Source organism: Microchirus variegatus (assembly GCF_963457635.1).
Source record: "Microchirus variegatus genome assembly, chromosome: 16".
NCBI lineage: Eukaryota > Metazoa > Chordata > Actinopteri > Pleuronectiformes > Soleidae > Microchirus > Microchirus variegatus.
Window position 1 is genome coordinate 15009941 of NC_139817.1, and position 22631 is coordinate 15032571.

The following is a 22631-nucleotide window of genomic DNA, read 5'->3' on the forward strand; positions in this document are numbered from 1 at the left end:
ACAATTAAGTTATTGTTTACTTATAAAAATTAAGTATAATTATTTCACCATTTTCACATTCTTGAATGATCATTAAAAGTATGTGAATCTATAGTGTGTGTCAGTGTGTATCAGACCTGATAGAGATCTTATTAGAGGTTTTATTAGGGTTTTTTGAGCAGTAGAATTAACTTGTGGACCTTTTTGCAGTGTGTTTCTTTGTGTTGACAGTCAAACCTTATTTGCAGCATGTCTCGCTTTACTAGTGCGATGTTGCCGTCTCCTCCATCCGTGTTGACGTAAAAACATAGTACTTCCTGTTTGCAGCGCTTGTAAATTCGATGGAAACCCAGTATCACACAGTAGTGTGGGATATGTGTGAACAAATTTGAATATTGTGTATATTAAAAAGTTGAGCACTAATGTTTTAATCATAGTAAATAAACGTAGCAGAGGCGAATCTCTAGTTCAGCTGTGTATATATTCACCGATATCCCTCTTTATTTTCTTAATGTCTCTCAGATGTTGCCGGGTTATTCAGCTGCTTGTTATATAGGTTGGTAGGGTACACAAATCCAACAAATTAATAGTCATTTTTGCACATAATGGAGCTCAACAAGACAGTTAGAGCTGAAGTTGTTTTGTATTTTAATACATTTTACTGTTTCTGTGATTTTGTATATTCTGAAAAAAGGATTTTAAATTAGGATGACACGTCTCTGATAAAAGTCTGTACAGCAGCTCAACATTAGTGCACCTTGACATTTTTCTTTTCCTTTAAAAGGGCATTGTTGCCGTGAGTTGTTTATATTTAACATCGCTGTTGCTGAGCAACAAATATGAACACAAAGGGACGATCTGTTTACTCTAAATACTCTTTTCAGCCACAGATTGCAGAATTTTATTCTGAACTGGTTTCATTTGAGAGTGGAGAGAGTGTTACATGCCTCGACAGCAGAGGCGTTTTCCATTAATCCAACCAGAGACAGCACTGTCTGCTTCTGACGGGCGAGCGGCTATTTCACGGTGTCGAGTGGTGTGGCGAAGCAATTCGCTCACAAGCAAACTTTACATGTTTGTCACTTCTCCAATAGCTCAGTTTCCTGTTGTTGGCGTTTAATATAATACTGAATAATCAAAACTCCCTGGCTCACTCTCTCTCTCTGTGTGTGTGTGCGTGTGTGAAACAGGATGGTATTTCTGGCTTACGGCAGGTCATTGTGTAGTGAAATTGACAGGGGACTCCTTTTTCCGCAGATTCATGTTTTCACCAGTTTGCAGTCAAATGTGGTGAAGATTCTCTGAACTTTCATATTTGCTAAAGTACATATTTTTTTTCACCATTTCTACTGATTGTTTTTCTGATGTCACTGAACATTAACACTGGGCTTAACCTCGTGGATGGTCTTATAAAGATAAAATTAAAGGTGCGGTGTAGGGCGGAAACAGTTTATTTAGTTAAGTGGGGTTTTTTTGTTTGTTTTTTTATAATTATAACAAGTTAACAATTTTCAGCTTCTTAAATGTGAATATTTTCTGGTTTCTTTGCTCCACATAACAAAGAAATCATTAAAACTGAACCATTCTGGTTTGTGGACAAAACAATCTGAGAAACCCAAAATCGCTGCATTCTTTTTCGGATGGGGAGCATTTGTGTGTATAGAGCAGCAACAATTTAACTACACTTGTGTCCATTCACATGTGACTTACGTCATCATTTAATTTGCTCTAAATAGGAACATCATTTATAAAATTCACATCATATTCTACTGAAGAAGACCCAGAACTAATGACTGGGCTATTATCTACTCAGGAAGTATATATTTCCCCATAGACTTCCATTCAAAGGGACGTCTTTTTTAAACTTGAGGGCTAAAACCATTTTTTTTCATATATGATCCATAGCACAAACTCACATGGCTGACTGAGGCTGTGGAGTCTAACAATAGTTTTCAACTTCCTGTTGTTTGCAGCTCTTAACAGATGAGTTAACAAAAAACAAAAACAACACCTACAGCTTCACCACAGAGTCCGTCATACCATCCATGAACATTCGGCAAATGTGTAATGATACTCTCCAAAAACACTGACTGCCCTGAGAGAAAAGTCAAGGGCCTGTTTCTCTTTTGTGCCAGCACTAAGCAACAGATTTGTTGTAGAAGAAGCAGAGAAACCAATTTATACAAGCACACAATGGCTTGAAAGTAGAACCGCTCAAAGAACTGGAAGTGGAGTGCTTATTGTGTTGTTGTGACTGCCCGGCTCTGCTGCTTTTAACACTCCCAAGTAGACGTAGTTCTGGGACGGATGGGTGATTGAGTTATGGGTGATATAAACATTTTAATTAAGATTTGATCTTTACATGGGATTTATAGAATGGAAACACATCTGTGTTTGAAGAAATATTTCTTTTATTAGAGCCAGACTCCTTCACTTCAACATTTCACATTACATGATAATTGATTGCCAAACATGATACCTCTCTGTCTCCTTGGAAACAGATTCAGCGACGCCTCCTCCACATGCACATAAACAGAAATGCATTTAAGCACATGTATACACACACACACACACACATGCACATACACATACACATGGTTCAGCCCTCTGACAATCCGAGGTGTGAGATTATGTGAGAAGTAGGCTGAATGTTCTTCCCACCTGACAAGAAAACGAGTGAGCGGAGAGTTAAAGAGCATTTCAGTTGTTCCGTTTGTTGTGTTGACAATGTTGCAGTGATCACACACACACAATAGTGTCTAATTGAATTAAAGTGGTGTACTAATTATAGGCTGCAGTTGCAATCGTGATTGCAATATTTGTCAATAACACAGTTGCTTGTGTCCTTATAGTCGGAATACATATTTATTGATGTTATTTAATAATAATAATAATAATATATATTTTTGTGAACATCATTTTGTTAAAATAATTAACTATCTATCTATCTATCTATCTATCTATCTATCTATCTATCTATCTATCTATCTATCTATCTATCTATCTATCTATCTATGCTAAATAGCTAACTAGCATCTATCTATCTATGCTAAATAGCTAACTAGCATTTATAGCTAACTAGCATCTATCTATCTATCTATCTATCTATCTATCTATCTATCTATCTATCTATCTATCTATCTATCTATCTATCTATCTATCTATCTATCTATCTATCTATCTATGCTAAATAGCTAACTAGCATCTATCTATCTATCTATCTATCTATCTATCTATCTATCTATCTATCTATCTATGCTAAATAGCTAACTAGCATCTATCTATCTATGCTAAATAGCTAACTAGCATTTATAGCTAACTAGCATCTATCTATCTATCTATCTATCTATCTATCTATCTATCTATCTATCTATCTATCTATCTATCTATCTATCTATGCTAAATAGCTAACTAGCATCTATCTATCTATGCTAAATAGCTAACTAGCATTTATAGCTAACTAGCATCTATCTATCTATCTATCTATCTATCTATCTATCTATCTATCTATCTATCTATCTATCTATCTATCTATCTATCTATCTATCTATCTATGCTAAATAACTAACTAGCATCTATCTATCTATGCTAAATCTATCTATCATTGTTAAAGATGTTCCTGACTGAAGGATGATTAATAAAGTATAGCACAGTAAAACAACAGATGTAGGCTGTACAGTTATTTAAGAGCTGATATAAATGTAATATATTCTCTCCCTCCGTGTCAGTTAGATGTGACATGGACACCGTGAGCACACACACACGCCTCTCTGGATTCACTTCACAGAACTCCCCCCCCCCCCCCCCCCACGTCAGCCCGTCACAAATATGGCTCCTCGTCTTTCTCACTCTATTTTTCCTCCTCTCCTCTTTTCTTTTCCCCTTCTCTCCTTTGTCGAAATTCACATGGAGCTAATATCTTCTCATTCCTGAGACAGTCTGACGTGTGAAGAAACCAAGGGAACAATGAGTGGGAGGGTGGTTTCGGTGACAATGATGTGTGTGCATGTGCCACAGAGGGGGAAATGATAATGCTGATTACAGATTCCTTTATGGGCCACTGAAGAAGCGGTAATCAGTCATTTTTCAGTGCGCTACTTAAAAAGTCAGAATCGTTTTAATTGTTTGTACTGAATTATTCCTGCCAGGACTTGTTGACATTTAATCGTACTGTGTCACTGTGTGTTTTAACTCAACAGACCGTTTAGATGTACAGAGGGGTCAGAGGTCCTTGAAGGCCTCAGGACACACTAGAAATAATTATATTACCAGAAACAAACAGAGCAAATGCAGCTAATAGCTTATATGAAAATACCATACACAAGAAATATATTTCAGCTTTAGTGGAACAGTTTGATATATTTTAAGAGTTGATAAGACAATATGGCTACGTTTGGATGTGAGTGACTCATTTGCAATTTGTTTTTAATGATGTGACACAAGATTTCTTCTACATTTCACCCATACATTTGCTACAATGGCTTCAATTTCCTGTGAAAAAAGTCAGATACAGGACACTTGCAGGTAGTTGTGAATGTGACCCATCAAATCTGACCTGTAATCGGCATCGGAATTGACTCTGATTTGGAGCATGTGGCTGGTAACTGGTATCTCCTGTGTCGTTGATTTGTCGCCATGTTTGTTGTTGTCAGAAACTCTGGGATTGACACTGGGCAGAGGACGCTGCAAAATGGTGGATAATAATGCATTGATTTGATGGGCACCAAATGCTGTAAATTTCCAGGATTGGTAAACCCTGGAAAATTTTTCTGACATTTGTGGGTCAAACAAGTAAATAATCATCATATTAATCCATCCATCCATCCATTATCTACTGCTTTATCCTCCACAAGAGGGTCACGGGGGGTGCTGTGCCTATCTCAGCTGACATAGGGCACGCTGGACAGTTCCCAGTCCATCGCAGGGCCATACATAGAGACAAACTCAACAGACTCTCACCCTTACGGTCAATTTAGAGTGTCCAATTCACTTAATCCCCAAATATGCATGTTTTTGGACTGTAGCAGGAAGCCAGAGAATCTAGAGAAAACCCACACACACATGGGGAGAACATGCAAACTCCTTGCAGAAAGGCCCTTGTTCCAACCAGGGCCCGAAACCCCGAAGCTTCAAGTTTGAACTTCCTCAAACTTGAACTTCCTTGCACATTTTAATATAAAGATACAAAGTGACAGCCATGGTTCTCATGGTTCTCATGTGAAATCTATGTACACGATCCATAGGTCAACAGAAGGAGGATGTGCAGAGAGTGACAGGAACAACTTCTCTGGACCTTTGCACTCTCGCAAATGATCTCCAGACTTCAGTGCATGTCCGACAGCAGCGAATGAGATTTAAAGACAGAAAAAGCATCTGTGTGGGTGTTGTTAGGGGAGCATATATATGCACAGGGGTCCTGTCGTCTCTGGTCCACATGTGTTTGGAGCAGAGCAGAGCATTAAGTCTTACTGGTCCTATACTGCTGGTATGTAGGCTGCACTTGAGCCAAGTACAATAAGGGCTTTGGCGTAATCTATCAGGCTCGTGTTTTCCCTCCTCTTTCCATCAAAAGTGAAGATGTTGAAAGAAAACACCCTGAACCCTTGCTCTGTTTTGAGTTCAGTTCTTGGCTCACTTGTCACAACTATAGTGAGATGTATATATACGGATGAAATAACATCAGAAGTGGAACAGCTGTCTCTCCAGGACTTCTAGACAAATCTGTCTCTATTCTGAGGTGTAATAAATCAAACAATTCTGTGCCAGTAACCAGTGTTAGTGTACAAATACTTCCTTACTGTTCTTAAAAAAAATCACGTATCTGTACTTTACTTTTGTTTATATTCTAGCAACTCAATATTTACTCCACTACATTTCCTCTAACTATCTTTGTTACTCATTGCCAAATAAAATCATACCCATTCGCACGCTTCAACATGGGGTTAAGTGCCTTGCTAAAGAACACATATAGACTAGGAGAACCAAAAATTTAACCCACAACCTTCAAGTTGAAAGACAACTTTCCCTACCACGGCTCAATCCTAACTCCTGAATTTTTCAATATTTTACTTTTAAAACTGAAGTCCATTCTATATCAGGAAAAATTACTTTTGATCCTTAAGTGCAGTAAATGTCATATGCTTTAAGACTTTTACTGAAGTAATATTATAAAAAAAAGTAATCTTCTTCCAAAGTCATTTTCTGGTAAGATACTATACCTTTAAGGTACTTTATACAAGACAGACTATAACCAGTCTTGTGAATGATGTTGTTTACAGTGAACTTACATCATCGCCTTATACCTGGAGTGGCTGATACACTCACACAGTAAATGGTGACCTGCGTGCAGCAGGAAGTTAAGTGTTGTCGACAGGAGCCCTCACATTTATTGTATTGACCCTGGAGTTGCGATAAGACGAGGCGAACCGTAATAAAGAGCCAGAGATGCAGCGCGTACACTGTATGTCGTAAGAGCTGCTTAAAGCTGATAAGGCGCTGACAGTGGCTGTGCAGGTGAAAGGCTTTCTGCTGCTCCTCTGATGCAGACACTCGGTCTGAGGGTGACCCAGATCACAAGTCATGCTTCTGTCACTTCCTCCCACAATGGGTTATATATATAGAATGAAAATATATGCACATATCATTGTGGTGTAGTGAATTTCTTAAACCTACTATGTTCTTAGCTGTAGAATTTCACCCTATAAATGTTCTGTCCGCCAAACAAAAGATGTTTCTATCGGTCTTATCTGTGCTTTTTTGTTGTTGTTTATTACTAATCAGTGAATGTTGGCATTTTAAATCTCCGATCTCCCATCCGCACCATCATCATCCATCCATTCATTCATCCATCCATCCTTAGCCTTTCATGGGGCAGACATACAGATTTGCAAAAGTCTCTTTCACACTGAAATTTGCATGTTTACCTGGAATTTTTGAAGTTTGGTGAACCCACAAAAAAAGACATGATTAATACCATTCCCGTTGTCAAGGCTCGTCAATGCTTTTTCCTTCATTATTCCATCATTACATCTATTTTTTTCTTGTACATTATTTACTTATTAACTTTCATTCAACCAGGTAAATCCCAGTGAGATTAAACACCAAATTTCTCACATCACATACAAACACAAATGTATGCGATTAAAACACAGAATAAAAACTATGATAGATAAATAGACATGTACAAAAAGTACATGTACAAGTACGTGATGGAATCAGCCTCAAATACTCATGATATTTGGATTTAAAAACACAAAATTAAATCAATTCTGCTTATTGTAGACAATTTGTCCTAACGTTACCTCGGGCTGTCGTTGGTAAAAAATAAATATGTTTACCTTATTTTACGAGGTTAAATATGGGCTGTGAGGTCAAGGAGACTGACCTTCAACAGAGAGAGAGAGAGAAACTGCTGAATCATTCTTTACCAGAGGTGGAATTACAAGAACTGGAATCTGATTGTCCTTTCAAAGAAAAGGGAATTTTACTACTGGTACTGGTTCCCATGGGTCCTTGAAATATCAAGGCCCTTGAAAGTTTTTGAAAACTGCCCTAAACAGACATTGGTCATTGAAAGTGCTTACATTTACAACAAGAAATAAGAAAATGCCTCCATCCATTGCTACGACACTACCTATTGTTTCATGCCCTGCATTACTGTATGTATGTAGACTAGGGCTAAGCAGAGCAAACGTCATAATTACTAGCAGCATTTTGGACATTGTCCACTGTCTCTCCGCTGTTGACGTGAGATTCCACACAGAACAATTAGCGAGTAAGGTTAAGCAAGAGAGAGCAAATGACGCGATGCCTGAGAAATGAAAATTCCACGAAAGAAAATTACGAAGTCTGACTTTGACCAAGATCCCAAGGACAATCATCCATCCAGGTGCAGAGGAAATTGGTCCTGGAAAGTCCTTGACAAGTCCTTGAATTTGATGTCAACCAAGGTGTGGGAACCGTGGCTATTACTGCATTATGAAGACAAACTAACATGCAGATGAAATCTGACAGAATCAGCCGCTGCCTATTTCAGCCCATTTTGCCCTATAAATATCCCACACTTTCACGCTCATGTGTTCCATCACATCCGTTGAGGCACAAATATCGATGTTTTTACACTTTAAATGTTAAATGTGTTTGTATTCAGGGCCAGAGCATGGGGTGATGAGGACTCTCCTATGCTTACTCCAGTACAGATGAATAGTGATGGCAACAGCATCACCACAACAGTGAGTTTTTGTTCCTATGAGTGAAATCGAGGAGGATTCATGAATATATCACCCTTAAGTATGTTTGTATAAGTGTACATAAGTATATATATTGTCCTTAAAAATGATTTTGGTTGGCTTTTGTTGCCTTTTCACATGCAAATGTGTTACTAATACATGTATATAAGGAGTTTAAAACTGCTACGTGACCAAATATTTTTGTATTTGTTTCCTTCTTCTTTTCTGGCAGTTTGTTGGATGACATCATAAAGACAGGACAACAACAACAACAACAACAACATCTGCAGCAGCAGGAGCAGGAGGTGGAGGAGGAGTTCCTGAGCTCACTGGAGACGATTGTGCTCACCATCTTCCTCTCCATCATTATTATCATGACAGTGTTTGGTAACCTGCTGGTCATGGTGGCGCTCTGCAAGGACAGACAGCTACGGTGAGTCCGTAGGATTATTGTTGTTGTTGTTTAAACCATCACTGTCAATAATAGCGGACCGTTCTTTCAGAAACATTAAAACTAGTATGTGCAGAACTGGCAGATCTGATTTTTGGTGCATTATTTTGCAGCATGACATCTTGGGCCTGCACTTACAAAACATCTGAAGTAAATGCTATATAACATAAATCTAAACATACTTTAGATAATAATAGTCTATTTATTATATATTATTCATCCTGAATGCCTTATGTAACCTATTGTATTGAAGTGTGGAGTAACACCTATCACCTGCCAAGTAATGCACCATTCCTGAACTGACAGACATTAAAATTTTACGACATGACCTTCTGCCAAAAAGAACCCAGAATCTGTTCACAACCAGACAGACAGTCAATATCAACTTAGAGGAAATGAAATGTTTTTTGAACTTATGTAATGGTCTGTCTGTATGCATGGTCAACATTCTCAACATGTCATTGGTGGTAGGAATGATTCATAATCCACTGGTTGACCTACAATCTTATACAATGTGGTATTACATAACTGGAGAACACTCTTTACCACAGAGGTATAAGACAAAACAAGAAAAGAACTTTGTTTACTTGCCCCCAAAAGACCTAAGGCGGCGGAGGAAATAGATCCTTTGTTTTGTCTTTTTGCACCAGCTCAATATGCTCTTTCCATGACAACGGCTGGTCAAGAGTGACAATGATAGTAGTATTTTCATGTAGTGCCTATAGTGATTCTCTTTACCAAACGTGGTATCATTGTGTTTTTACCGTTGGAAAATGCATGACAAATAAGTTGCCATTATAGAATGATTAACCTACTATTACCATGTTGCAGTTACACACTTTTCCCAGTGTGAGCAGGGACATAAGTTCATCTCCAGAGATTGAATTGTTGAGGCAAAATTTTGCCTATTACAAGCCAGTGACAGTGAGACTTTAGTGGTCTATTTTCAGGAAGAAGAAGACCAACTACTTCATCGTGTCGCTGGCTTTCGCTGACCTGCTGGTTGCCGTGGTCGTGATGCCCTTTGCCGCGATCGAGTTGACCACCGGCCAGTGGAGGTACGGAGCCATTTTCTGCCTCATCCGAACATCGCTCGACGTCCTGTTGACGACAGCGTCCATCCTGCACCTCTGCTGCATTGCACTTGACAGGTTTGCGTGTGTTTTTTCTCGACAGGGATATGAAATAAAAGGTAAAAAGGTACATATTAAATGTCTTTAAAGGGGGTTGGATACATTTTTGGTTTCTTTCGGAAGTGAAATTTAGCCTTTCTTTTGTATCTCAGCAGTACAAGATTCTGGGTAAATGTTCTCATGTTGAGCTCAAGCTTCCTAAGAAAAGTCATAAAAAAGAACTGCAGGAGACCAAGGGCGATAATAACTATTATTATTGTTATCTGATGTCATTTAAAGACTAAAATTAGCTTTAAACCAATTTTGATGTGTACAGTTTCTTGGAATATTGCTTCTAAGATTGTACACTGCCGTGTGTGTGTGTGTGTGTGTGTGTGTGTGTGTGTGTGTGTGTGTGTGTGTGTGTGTGTGTGTGTGTGTGTGTGTGTGTGTGTGTGTGTGTGTGTGTGTGTGTGTGTGTGTGTTTATTTTCCAGGTATTACGCTATCTGCTGCCAGCCGCTGGTTTACAGACACAAAATGACTCCGGTGAGAGTAGCACTAATGCTCAGCAGCTGCTGGCTCATCCCAACATTCATCTCCTTCTTACCCATCATGCAAAGCTGGAACGCCATCGGCATTGAGGACATTGTAAGTTTCTTATATTCTTCCCACTGGTAAAATGATTAAAAAAAAACAAAAAACTATTTAATGCCATGTTTAAACAGGTTTTCCACCAGTGAGATTGTGTTTAATTGGCTTAGCCTCATAGGTCAAGTGACATTGCACATGGGTTTTTCAACAGTGGGAAGGAAGACCCAGGGAGAACACGTTTATTTCTTATTTGTCTCCTCTATTTTTGGCTGAGATATTCATCTTCTGGCTGTTTGTATTATGTCTGCAGTGATACTTTTTTTTATTTATTAATTTTTTTAAACGAAGCACTTAATATAATTTATTTCATCAACTGGATCATCCTAATGGTTGATTTGAGCTATTAATGCAGCAATGAAACAGTAAGAAGCTTCAAAATAGCAGGTTATTATACAAAGAAACACATTACGACCATGCATGAAGGAAATTTTGAGTATATTGTAACAAATATCCCACTGTTCCTCCCTGAAATGCCTGAAGAGAGAGACGTTCTTTCTGTGGGAACGCATGCTGAAACCTTTCCAAACCCGAATATTCCCTGTTTCAAATAACGCTTCCAATCCCAGGGACAATGACATGCAGCGATCACAACACGAGTCCCCGTCCCCACGGAGGCTCTATGGCCGCGAGCAAAGTCACCACTTCAACAAGCATTTTCTCCTGCTTTGGATGGGTTTTGGCGTGAGGTAATTTCAGAGCGGCAGGAATTCCAGGGGCAGTTAGGGAGAGATGAATTCATTCAGCCTCACTTAATGGAATACACGTCTCCCTTTTTTTTCGCTCGGCATTTCGCCCGCTTGCATCTAAACAACACAGTCTTTTTAAGCTGGCTTGATGCGATGTGTCACAGAAATATTACAAAGGAATTGGAATTGCGTTTGCCAGAATGTTTAGGCCAGGTTTTCATAATTTGGTCTATATGTTATGTTATGATCGATGGTTGTGTCTTCTTCAGTAACCGCTGTAATCATTAAGGAAAAATCTCCTACTATTGTTCTGAGGAGGAAAAGATAGAGAATTAAAACTTCTTTTCACTCGCTGACTGTCACAAAGCCAAAAGAACTGATTATTGGGAAATCGTGACATGTATTCAACATTAGGTTCCAGTGTGACTGCTTGGTCTGAACTCACTCCTGGTGACATTTAGATAGAAATTAACCTCTGCTTGTGGGAGGAAATATGAGTATGCGGAGAAAACTGCAAGCCACAAGATCACATGAGAAGTTCAAACACCGACTACTTCACAAGTGGATGAGAAACATTTTTTCTCAATGTTTCTCTCAAATATAATTAATGTCATCTGCAGGATATTCAGGTGACTCTGATTCTGAAGTGCCTCTCCAAAGCAAATTTTTGTTTTGTTAGTATAATCCATTTAAAAATGATCTTTTAGCAGTAATTGCCAAGAGTTTATTAGCAGAAATTGAATATAAGTCGGGTTTTTTTTCCAAGTGCACATTTACCTTTTATATGTATTTTAGGCACGGGTCTATTTTATGGAAGCTGCCTTGTTTCTGCAGCAACCCACCATAGATAATCCAGCCATGGTGTACTTTTCCTGCTTAGAAATACCCAAACAATATTATGGGTATCCAATCTGGTGTGCAAAGACCACTGTTGTTTCCATGATGTGTTGGAAAAAGAGAGGGTCTCTTACGAACCAGCAGTCTATGGTTTGATCTACTTTTGCTTTTCTTCTCCCGTCCAGATCGAGGAGAGGCGAGCGTTAACGGGAGGCTCCAACGACACAAGCTGCGTGTTCCTGGTGAACCAGCCTTACGCCCTGATCTGCTCTGCTGTGGCCTTCTACGTCCCGCTGGCCCTCATGGTCCTGGCCTACCAGCGCATTTACGTCACCGCCATGACCCACGCGCGGCAGATAGAGACGCTGCAACGTGCCGGCTCTGCTCCCGTCACCGGGTCGACCCAAGTCGTCACCGTGAGGTCGTCCACGTCCTCAGATCCGTCAGAACACTGCCGTCACAGGACAGCACCGGGTTCCCCTGCCTTAGAGCAGGCCCCCATGGCGCACAGTCGCATGCGCGTCGAGACTAAGGCGGCAAAGACGCTGGCGGTGATAATGGGCTGTTTCTGCCTATGTTGGGCGCCGTTCTTCATCACCAATATCGTGGACCCTTTCATTCACTACTCAGTGCCGTGGCAGCTGTGGACTGCCTGGCTGTGGCTCGGGTACATTAACTCGGGGTTGAACCCCTTCCTGTACGCGTTCCTGAACCGGGCGTTCCGGAGGGCGTTCCTGGTGATCCTCTGCTGTGGGGATGAGCGGTACGCGCGGCAGGGGAGCTGCTCCTACAGACAGACCTACAGACCGTGTTCGGCCGCGTCGGTCAACGGCACGTCTATGGCACTGAGGTAAACACACCCACATTTACACAACGTCTCTTCAGCCATTATGTGTACGGGGGAAAATAAGAAAACACGCATCTAGTTCCAAATGTACGTTTTCAGTTACGATTAAAACGGAATTCCAGATTTTCTGTAGCTGTGACACAATCCCCAACTCCTTCCACCACATATCGGGTGTGGGAGGGTTTTTTTTTGGACAGCTTTTTAGCCAATAAAATATTTTTGTTGACTCCCCCCCACCCTCCCCCCAATAAGTCAGTTACAGAAAATTCCTTCTTAAAAGCTTTGTTGGGAAAGTGCAAAATGTTTTTTGAAACTGAAGTTATAAATGAAATAACGTCCCTTGATCTGTTCAACGTGTTTGCTACAGCTGCACCACGGAACTGTGAATACACGCGCCATATTTCACTCACTGTGTCGAAGCCAGGGAGGTTGATGTTGTTTTCCCCCCAGCGTATAGTTCCAAGTTCCTTTTCGACTTTGGCACACTCACTGGTGACATTAATCTTCTGACTTTGCATGGTTGGCCAGTAGAAACAGTTCTGTGCAATATCACACTCTGCACTCGACTACAACGTATTTATTACTAACAGCAGAACCGTAATCACATCGTTTGTCACTGTGACGGCACGGCCCTTTCTCTGGACTGATGACAGGCGTCACTTCTGGGGGGAGAGTGTGTTGATGTGTGTTGTCCTGCTGTCCTCGCTGCTAAACATCCATCAAAGAGGGAATCAAGCTCTCTCAGCTACGGAGAGCCAGGCTCATTCGTCTCTCTCTCCACCTCACTGTGCCAGTGGGATATTTGTTTTTCCTCCGTATTTAGATGACCTTTGATGCACTGTAGAAGTGTACAATAGAATAGGACAGTAGAAGAGACACAACAATTACAACAAACTACATTTTTTTTTATTCCACCAATTCAAAAATATTGACCCAAAGAGCTATAATATATATAATATTTAGGAGGGTTTAATGGCAAAAAATAAAATGAAACTATAATTGTTTTTTGTAGCTTTTGAAGCAGGATTGACTATGCTTACAAAGAAAAATGACGTGCTTTCTGGTACGTGAAGGCCACCGTAGTTCCCTGACACACTAGGGAAAGGGAAACGTGAGTGTATTAGACCTTTAGACCAATGATTTTTCCACACTAGGCCTTAAAGATATTAAAAAAATTATAATAAAATATTTCCTTTGCTCTCAGCCAGCCTTGTGCTTGGTTGTAAATCAGTATTAATTAAGTTATTAGGTATCATTTAGATCATTGGTTCTCAAAGTGCGGCCCGCAAGCCAATGGCGGCCCGCAGAAACATTTCTGGCGGCCCGCAATGAATTACAGTTGATAGTTTTAATCCAGGAGCTACTAAGCTTGTTAAATGTTTATTGGACATTACTGGATACAGACCAATAAGTGTAAACTGTAGAACTGCAATCTGGTCATTAATATTATTACAAATGGGATTTATTTCTGTTATTTTTCCTTTGGCGGCCCTCAGTCCAATGTTGGGTTCCTAAATTGGCCCTCAGGTATCACAACTTTGAGAACCCTTGATTTAGATTATGCATCTTCCCCTGATATTAGATCTGAAGATACATTAATATTCATTGTCAAAGCAGCTGTGGTTCTCAGGAACATTTGACCAGGAAAATCACAACAACACAAAACGTACAGTCTTGAGAATTAGCAGATTTAAAAGATTCTGTATAATATATGATGTCAGGAATGTTTAGTAGATAGGAATCAAGATTTGGACATACCTGCGGAGTGTTTTTTTAAAACATCTACATTGTTTTTGAACTTTTTTAAAACCTTCAACAAGGAACAGCTGTAGCTGGACAGAAAAATAAAATAACTTTTTAGCAAATCATTTGCTCTCCAGAATGAAACTGGTGATGTCATTCTAAAGTCACAAATGTATTTTATCAAGATTCTTTAGTTTAAAAAAATATATTGTACAGACGTTTTTAGCCAAGTTAGAGACATGTTTTTCAGTTAAAAGTCAGTTAATCACCTACCCCTGTTAGCCTATATTGTACAAACGTTAGCATGTCAGACTGTTAATCTGAGTTATAGTTAGATAAGCATCTGACATTATTCCTGATTCATAACTTAATTAACTCTGTATTTATGTCTTGTGTAAGGTCCCTCAGTCAAACACTGACACATTTTCCAACAGAACACACCTTTTCCTTTCAGGTTATTTTTTTTAATATAGATTTGTATATATAATACATTAAAACATGGAAGTCCAACACTTTTTGTGTTTTTCCTTTTTGTTGTTGTTCCAATGGGGTTTCTGTTGACGTTAATAGTGGTAATTTAGTTGATGGTTGTGTTTGTGCTCTCAGCTCCACTGAGTGCGGAGGATGATGGAGGAGGTGACATGCTTGTGTCTGCACTGTTTCACTTTAACACAACTACTTCGCCTCCGGACTGAAACAAAGGCTGTCGCACACACACACACACACACACACACATACCCCCCCCCCCCCCCACACACACACACACTAGTTTCCATGACTTCAGAGGACATTGCGTTGACTTACATTCATTTCCTGGAGACTTACCTTGCCCTTAGCCATAATTACTTTATTAATTAACTGGCCTAATCTTAACCCTGACCCCAAACTTCACCTCAGCCTAACCTTTAAACATGTCTTCATCTTAAAAAGGAAGACAAGTCCCCTAAGTGTGAACAACATTAGTAATACCTGGACCACACGCACACTCAAAGTGCCTCTGCCTAAGTATACACACAACTGATTATACAAATTATGGACAAGCTGAAGCATGTGAGTGAGATTAACAATAAAAAACACAAACTTTCACATAGTTTTATTATCTCTTATTAAAGCAATTACTTTTCTCATTGTCACGTGATGCTGTGTTTATGTCTGTGTGAGTGTGTGTGTGTGTGGTGGTGTCTGAAGTTTCTGAAGTCACAGTCTGTGTGCATTTCTGGACTTCCTGCCCCTGTGTGTAGGAAACAGAAAGACCAACGGTGTTAATTCCAATCTGATGTCCTGTCTGAGAAAATCTGTTGGACACAAAGCAGATTCAGACAATCAGATTACCACTGGCAGGATACTGGAAACTGAAAATTACTGGAGGAATCCTGTCAAATTGTTTTGTCAGGGAGCTCCAGGCATTCGGGCCATGTCTGTGGGCAGATGGTGTGTGTGTGTGTGTGTGTGTGTGTGTGTGTGTAGGAGGGTGTTCTCTCAGTAGTGTGTGGTTCTATTAAGGATACAAAAAAGTGTCCTCTGTCTTGTGCGAATGTTTCTTTGTGCATGCACATGCCAAAAATAAGTCAGTTTGTTAAACTTGGACTGGAGAAAAGGCCAAACTGTTTATTAAATTGTAATAACAATAATAATATTTTTTCTTTGTATGTTTTTGTATGCCTGGAACTAAATGTCTTATTCCCTACAATACTCACATTTGATTATTTATATTTCTTTATTTATGACCTATGACTAAGCGCACCATCACATGGAGTAGAAGATATGGTCAATTAGCTTTGGGATTTTAAAAATAATCTCCTTGAAAAAGTTTTATTGGCTGATACAACTGTTTGTATCAAACCTGATGCGTGCAGATTTTCCAGTTTTTGCCCAGTTTTATAGTTTTAATCTTAATCCTCTTGATCGATGACCTATTGTTGAATATAACATAACAGAAAGATAATTAGCTGCAATGGGCGCATAATAATGAATACAGATATAAGTTAGCAGGTTGTTCATTTGTAAAAATAGGACTCACTGTGATTTTCTGCTCAGCTGACTGATAACAATGACACTCCTGAGGCTGTTGTCCTGAGTGGTTCGAACAACAAACAAACACACACACACACACACACACACACACCCCCACACACACACACACACACAGAAAGAGACAGAGACGTATAGAGGGACAGAGAGAGAGCAGTGGATAGTAGACACTTGTTTGTGATTAAAGTCATAACAAAGACCATGTGTTGTGTCCACTGGTACAGATTAGTAGAAAAGTCATCCCAACCATCTGATATAGGTTAAAACTGTTGAGTAAATACAGACTCACTGTCCCTCGTGCCCTTCAGCCAGAAGATGCTGGACAACTTAGTGGAGAGGTGTTTTTTTTTTTTTTTGACTAATGGTCAAACTAATGGTCAAGGCTGTTTGGTGATGAGCCAAATAACAAAAATCCATCTTCTAATGTTTCGCAACACTGTCAAAAAATATGTGATTGGAGAGAAAACTAAACGTTTACAATTATTTAAAGCTCCAGTGTGTAAAATATGTTGCCAAAACACTGCTAGTGTCTTGGCCTTGTCCACTTTGTCCTGCAGAGCTTTATGGATGACTCTAGGTCCAATAATCCAACCATTCTCTTTCACACACACGTTTCACAGAACAGGAGCTACATCCTTAACGACTGGACAATGACTGGACATTTGTTGATATTAAAAAGTTATACGACGGCTTTAATTTTCTATTTATCTTTATTTTAGACGGCTGGTTAACTAGATAGATAGATGGCTAGTTAGCTATTTAGCATAGATAGATGCTAGCCATCTACCATAGATGGATGGCTAGTTACCTATCTAGCATAGATAGATAGCAGCTGGTTAACTAGATGGATAGATGGCTAGTTAGCTTCATAGCATAGATAGATGCTAGCCATCTGCCATAGATGGACGGCTAGATACCTTTCTAGCATAAATAGATGGCTAGCATCTATCTATGCTAGATAGGTAACTAGCCATCTATATATCTAGCTAGTTAACCAGCTGCCATCTATCTATGCTAGATAGCTAACTAGCCATCCATCTATGGTAGATGGCTAGCATCTATCTATGCTAAATAGCTAACTAGCCATCTATCTATCTAGTTAACCAGCTGCCATCTATCTATGCTAGATAGGTAACTATAGGTAACTAGCCGTCCATCTATGGTAGATGGCTAAGTAGCACCTATCTATGCTAGATAGATAACTAGCCATCTGTTTATGCTAGATAGGTAACTAGCCGTCCATCTATGGTAGATGGCTAGCATCTATCTATGCTATGTAGCTAACTAGCCATCTATCCATCTAGTTAACCAGCTGCTATCTGTCTATGCTAGATAGGTAACTAGCCATCCATCTATGTTAGATGGCTAGCATCTATCTATGCTAAATAGCTAACTAGCCATCTATCTATCTAGTTAACCAGCTGCCATCTATCTATGCTAGATAGGTAACTAGCCGTCCATCTATGGTAGATGGCTAAGTAGCATCTATCTATGCTAGATAGGTAACTAGCCATCTATCTATGCTATGTAGCTAACTAGCCATATATCTATGCTAGATAGGTAACTAGCCATCAATCTATGGTAGATGACTAGCATCTTTCTATGCTAGTGTAACGTGAGGGTTTGATGTGTGGTGGTTGGGTCACTCTAGATATGAATAAACAGCCAGATGGAGATGGATATTTTCTTAAGCAGCACTTTACAGTTCTCTCCACTTCAGCAGCTCCACAACAACAGCACTTCCTGTTTACTTCCCTCTTATGCATCACATGTCTCTGAAGCAACCACTGAGAAGCTAGATGGACTTAGACAGGTAAATGTGAGTCAGAACTACAGAGGCAGATTCAGCTAATTATTTAAGAATGTTAAACAAGCTGCTGTAACTACAGTATTTGAACATGTAAATATGCAAATAATAATTAGGAATATAAATGTGTAAATAGAGAACTTTTTTGTAATTTAACTCAAATATATAAACAAACAACTTGTAAACCTTACACTAGATAGCTAACTAGCCATCTATCTATCTAGTTAACCAGCCGTCATCTATCTATGCTAGACAGGTAACTAGCCATCCATCTATGGTAGATGGCTAGCATATGCTAGATAGGTAACTAGCCATCCATCGGGGTCGTACCTATGTTCCCCGGGTCCTATGTTCCCCGTTTTTCCCAGAAAAGGTCCACTTTGTATGTGACAGGGGAACATAGGACCCTTTTTTTGAAAAAGGGTATTGTTAGGATTAGGGTTAGAGAAAGGGTCCTATGTTCCCCGGTCACATACAAAGCGGGGAACATAGGTACGGTCCCCATCCATCTATGGTAGATGGCTAGCATATGCTAGATAGATAACTAGCCATATCCCTCCGTCCGTGTTGTATGTTGATGCTGACCCATATGAGGTCATTTCGTGAAAGGGAACAGCTGTATCTAATAAAGTGACCAGTGAGTGCTACTTTTCTCCATAAAGAAACAAGAAAATCTAATGAGGTGTGGTACATGGTGAAACATTTGGGCAAAGGCCAAAGGGAAAGTGTCTTGTGGGAAAAAATAACAAGCTAAAACTCAAATGTCAAACTCTTCCTGTAGCAGTTAATCATTTTCTGTGTGTTCTGTCCCAGTTTCACCTTCGGCTCCACACTGACATTAAGTCCTGTTGAATTCCACACATACAGCCGAGCCGCGGCCGCTGTTATCATCCGCGGACAATCAAGTGTGATTGTGTTGATTGTGTTTCAGCGATCTGGCCGCAAAGAACAATTGCATATGAATATCTTCATGTTTTTCCTTGAGTGTTTTTGTGTGATGCTTTCTCAGATAAGATAAGATAAAATGTTTGTGTCCTTATAGGGAGATTTTTGTCAGTGCATCAGGATTTACATGCAAGAAGGAAAATGAGCAATGAGGGCAAACACGAGTATAAAATTATTGAAATAATGTTTTATTAAAAGGAGCATTCCACCTGTTTTCCCACTGGGACTTAAGATTTATGCTCTGATGCATGTGGAATTTGAAAGATGCACATGTTAAACAGAAAGTGACAAAAAGATCCTACCAAGTTGCATAATTTTTGGTTTTATGCCATCTCACACAAGTATTTCCATTCATTGTCATAATGCTATTAAAGGGATATTTCACCGATTTGAATGTGGCTTTGTATTGCTAGAATAGCAGTAGTATTTTTTAGAAAATGCGCCTCCCTCAGATTTTCACTGAGTTGTAAGAAAATCTGTTTTCCATTTTCAAAATTTGCCCTACTGTGATGCAAAACACGTCATCATGACGGACAGATAGAGTCATCATAGTCTGGCAGACTCAGCTCCTCCTGCTCAGGTTGTGGTGGTTTGCAGGTGAATGAGTGAGTGAGTGTGTGAATGAATGAATGAATGAGAACCAGAACACGGAGCTTTTGTTGATCACAGACTCTTGGATTTTAGACAGACAGACTTGAGAAAGTGTCAACGCTCCAGTCTGTGATTCACGACACGATATGTACGTATGACACATTGTCGTTTGATTGAAACTTGAAATTCTCCAGCTGATCCTTTTTCTCTTCCTTCCCCTTTTTTTTTAGTGAGAAGTCACAGTTTTTTTTCTATTTGTGGTGTTGTTGATTCTTTCTCAATATCTCTCCCTCACACACACACACACACACACACACACACACACACACACACACACACACACACACACACACATGCTGGTATTTGTCCTGTTTCTATTAACACATTTCTTCACATCTCCATGTGTAGCCTGCTTTCAGCTACTCAAGTCAAATCATTACATTCAAAAGGGATTTTTATTGCTTGAATATTTTATTTTACAAGAGGCCAAAAAAAAAGGAAACGTCTTAATTATACACAACTTAATGGAAAATCCAAAACCCAGACTGTCTGACTGCTTCCCGTTCCACTTTGTGTGGAGGACATCAGCTGCTGTCTCTTCTCAGTTTTTGGATGTAACTCATCTGTGACTCTAAATGAAACTCATCTCTCTTCCAGTCTCTCCGTCCATCTGTGGCTCCGCTCTTCCCGTCGCTGACACGCCGTTTCCTTGGTGACAAATTGAACCGTAGGATGGCTCCACCTGGGCCAATCAGCTCCGTGAAATTCAATTAAGGCTGTCTATTTTCTGTGAAGGACAAAGACTTGCTTTTCTTAAAATATGATTTGAGGCTCTGTGGGGATCTCCCGGGTGATTAGACTCACTTTTTTAAACATCCAGTATGTGACATTTAGGAGCGTTTATTGGCTGAAGTTGAGTATAATATGCATAAATATGTATGAGTAAGTGTTAGTTGCTTAAAAATAGGAAAAATTTTCAGCCCCACACTCGAGGATGGACCCTTCTGATTTTAGGCTGATTTGAACAGATTATCTTTCCAAATCATTGTGTAGTGTGAGAGGATTTTAACGTCATTGGACCCATTAGAGTCTTCGGTATTAAACATGTTTGATATTTTTACGACGGAACAGTGATCGGAGCGTGAGCAGAACCTCGCAGAACTTGCGAGTTGACCTGGAAATGGATGTGGCATACTTTTGTTTAGAACCGTAACTTGTACAAGCCAGGTTGATTCCGTCTTCTCAGCCATGACTTCTTCTTCTTCTTCTTCTTCTTCATTATTGCATTTCTGAAGTCACGTCAAATCACGCACGTTTCTGTGAGATCCCAAATACCTGGAAGCGCCAAGTGTGTGGTCCTGCGTTTTGACTGGATTGTCTAGTCTGTGCTTTCTCAAGATGAAAAACATTTAAAATTGAAGTTACAAACTTACTTGTGTCTGTGGTCTCCCATGTTTTTAAATATTAAGACTACTAGGCCACCATCTTGTGCCATAAATCCAAGTGGAAACTTAATTCATAAACAAAGAAGAATGATGTCCTTTTTGGTCTGTGAAGGCCACCATAGTTTCCTGATGCACTCAGGAAAATGACCAGTGCACAGGAAGTTAGGTGAAGAGTGAGCAGCGTAAATTAGGTTAGAGTTTAGGTAAGAGGGTCTTGAGTTCTCACTAATGCTGGAATGAGCAGAAGCTAACAAAAACCCATGTGCATTACAGAGTAATTTATCCTGGGATTCAATGTCTATTTAAGCACATTTTGTCCAAAAATAGTTTAAACCTGGGATTAAACCGGTTTAGGTTGACTATAGTGGGAATGGGGTCACTATTCCTACTCACCTTTACACACAAGCTAGATTATTCACTACATAAATAGCATTTATGATAATGTCCTGACACTTCAAATGTGATGAATAATTAAGATAAAGAAGATATGGTCGTATAGTGATGACATCCCACATGGTTTGTGTCTTCAGCTGTTACGGAAATGATCTCATTGCTGCTCGTCATAGGGCCTATAGCAGAGACATAGAGAGGATACACATTTAAGAATATTTGTCACACTCACACTGTGGTGAGCGGCCAAGCGTCGCTCTGAGAAAGGCAATAGAGACATTTGTCACAGATAACACTCACATCCATCACCGGTGGCAGGCTGTCAGTTAAAATAAACCTGTTGTGGTTCGCTTTGTAACGGCGGCCTTTGTTTTGACCTAGGAGCCTTCAAAATAAAAGCAAGAGGACAACACAACAGTACAACACAACAGTTCCCAAAACATGCCCTCTCCAGTGACTCTAAAATAATCTTAAAACCCACTAAGGGAATCAAGCAAGACAGGGACGTTCCAGGTTGAGGAGGTAGAGTAGGAAAATGGCTTCTTGCCAAGCATTAAAAGTGATGATGTGCTGAGAACATAACTACTACTACTGATATGTAACATGCAGGTGGATAGATATGTAAATTAAATTATCATCCAACAGGAGATAAGATTGAGCAGAAGCATTCATGACAAATGATATATCTCCATAATCATGAAGAGTTTGCAGAAGTTGGCTAAGTGAGGGACACACTGCAGTTGATAAGGACACAAACAGGAGTTAGTCATGAGAACATCACTTCTATTTGATTTCACTGAATTGAGTTGATCCTCGGCCAAAATCTCCTGCAGGAATTCACCTCAGATGACTGTTGGCTGGGACTGACTGAGAGATACTGAAACTT

At 39.6% G+C, this 22631-nt stretch overlaps 1 protein-coding gene across 1 annotated transcript in view; it reads left to right on the top strand.

The window, feature by feature from the left end:
• Positions 1–8187: 8187 nt before the first annotated feature.
• The window catches only part of LOC310938596 (5-hydroxytryptamine receptor 4), a gene marked incomplete at both ends in the record, with an annotated part of 28385 nt that continues 13941 nt past the window's right edge, over positions 8188–22631 (top strand). Inside the window, 5 exons of the mRNA XM_083903121.1 lie at positions 8188–8210; positions 8440–8640; positions 9609–9809; positions 10267–10420; positions 12132–12796. Of these exons, the coding sequence (XP_083759247.1) occupies positions 8188–8210; positions 8440–8640; positions 9609–9809; positions 10267–10420; positions 12132–12796 (1244 nt within the window). The remainder of the gene's footprint in view (positions 8211–8439; positions 8641–9608; positions 9810–10266; positions 10421–12131; positions 12797–22631) is intronic.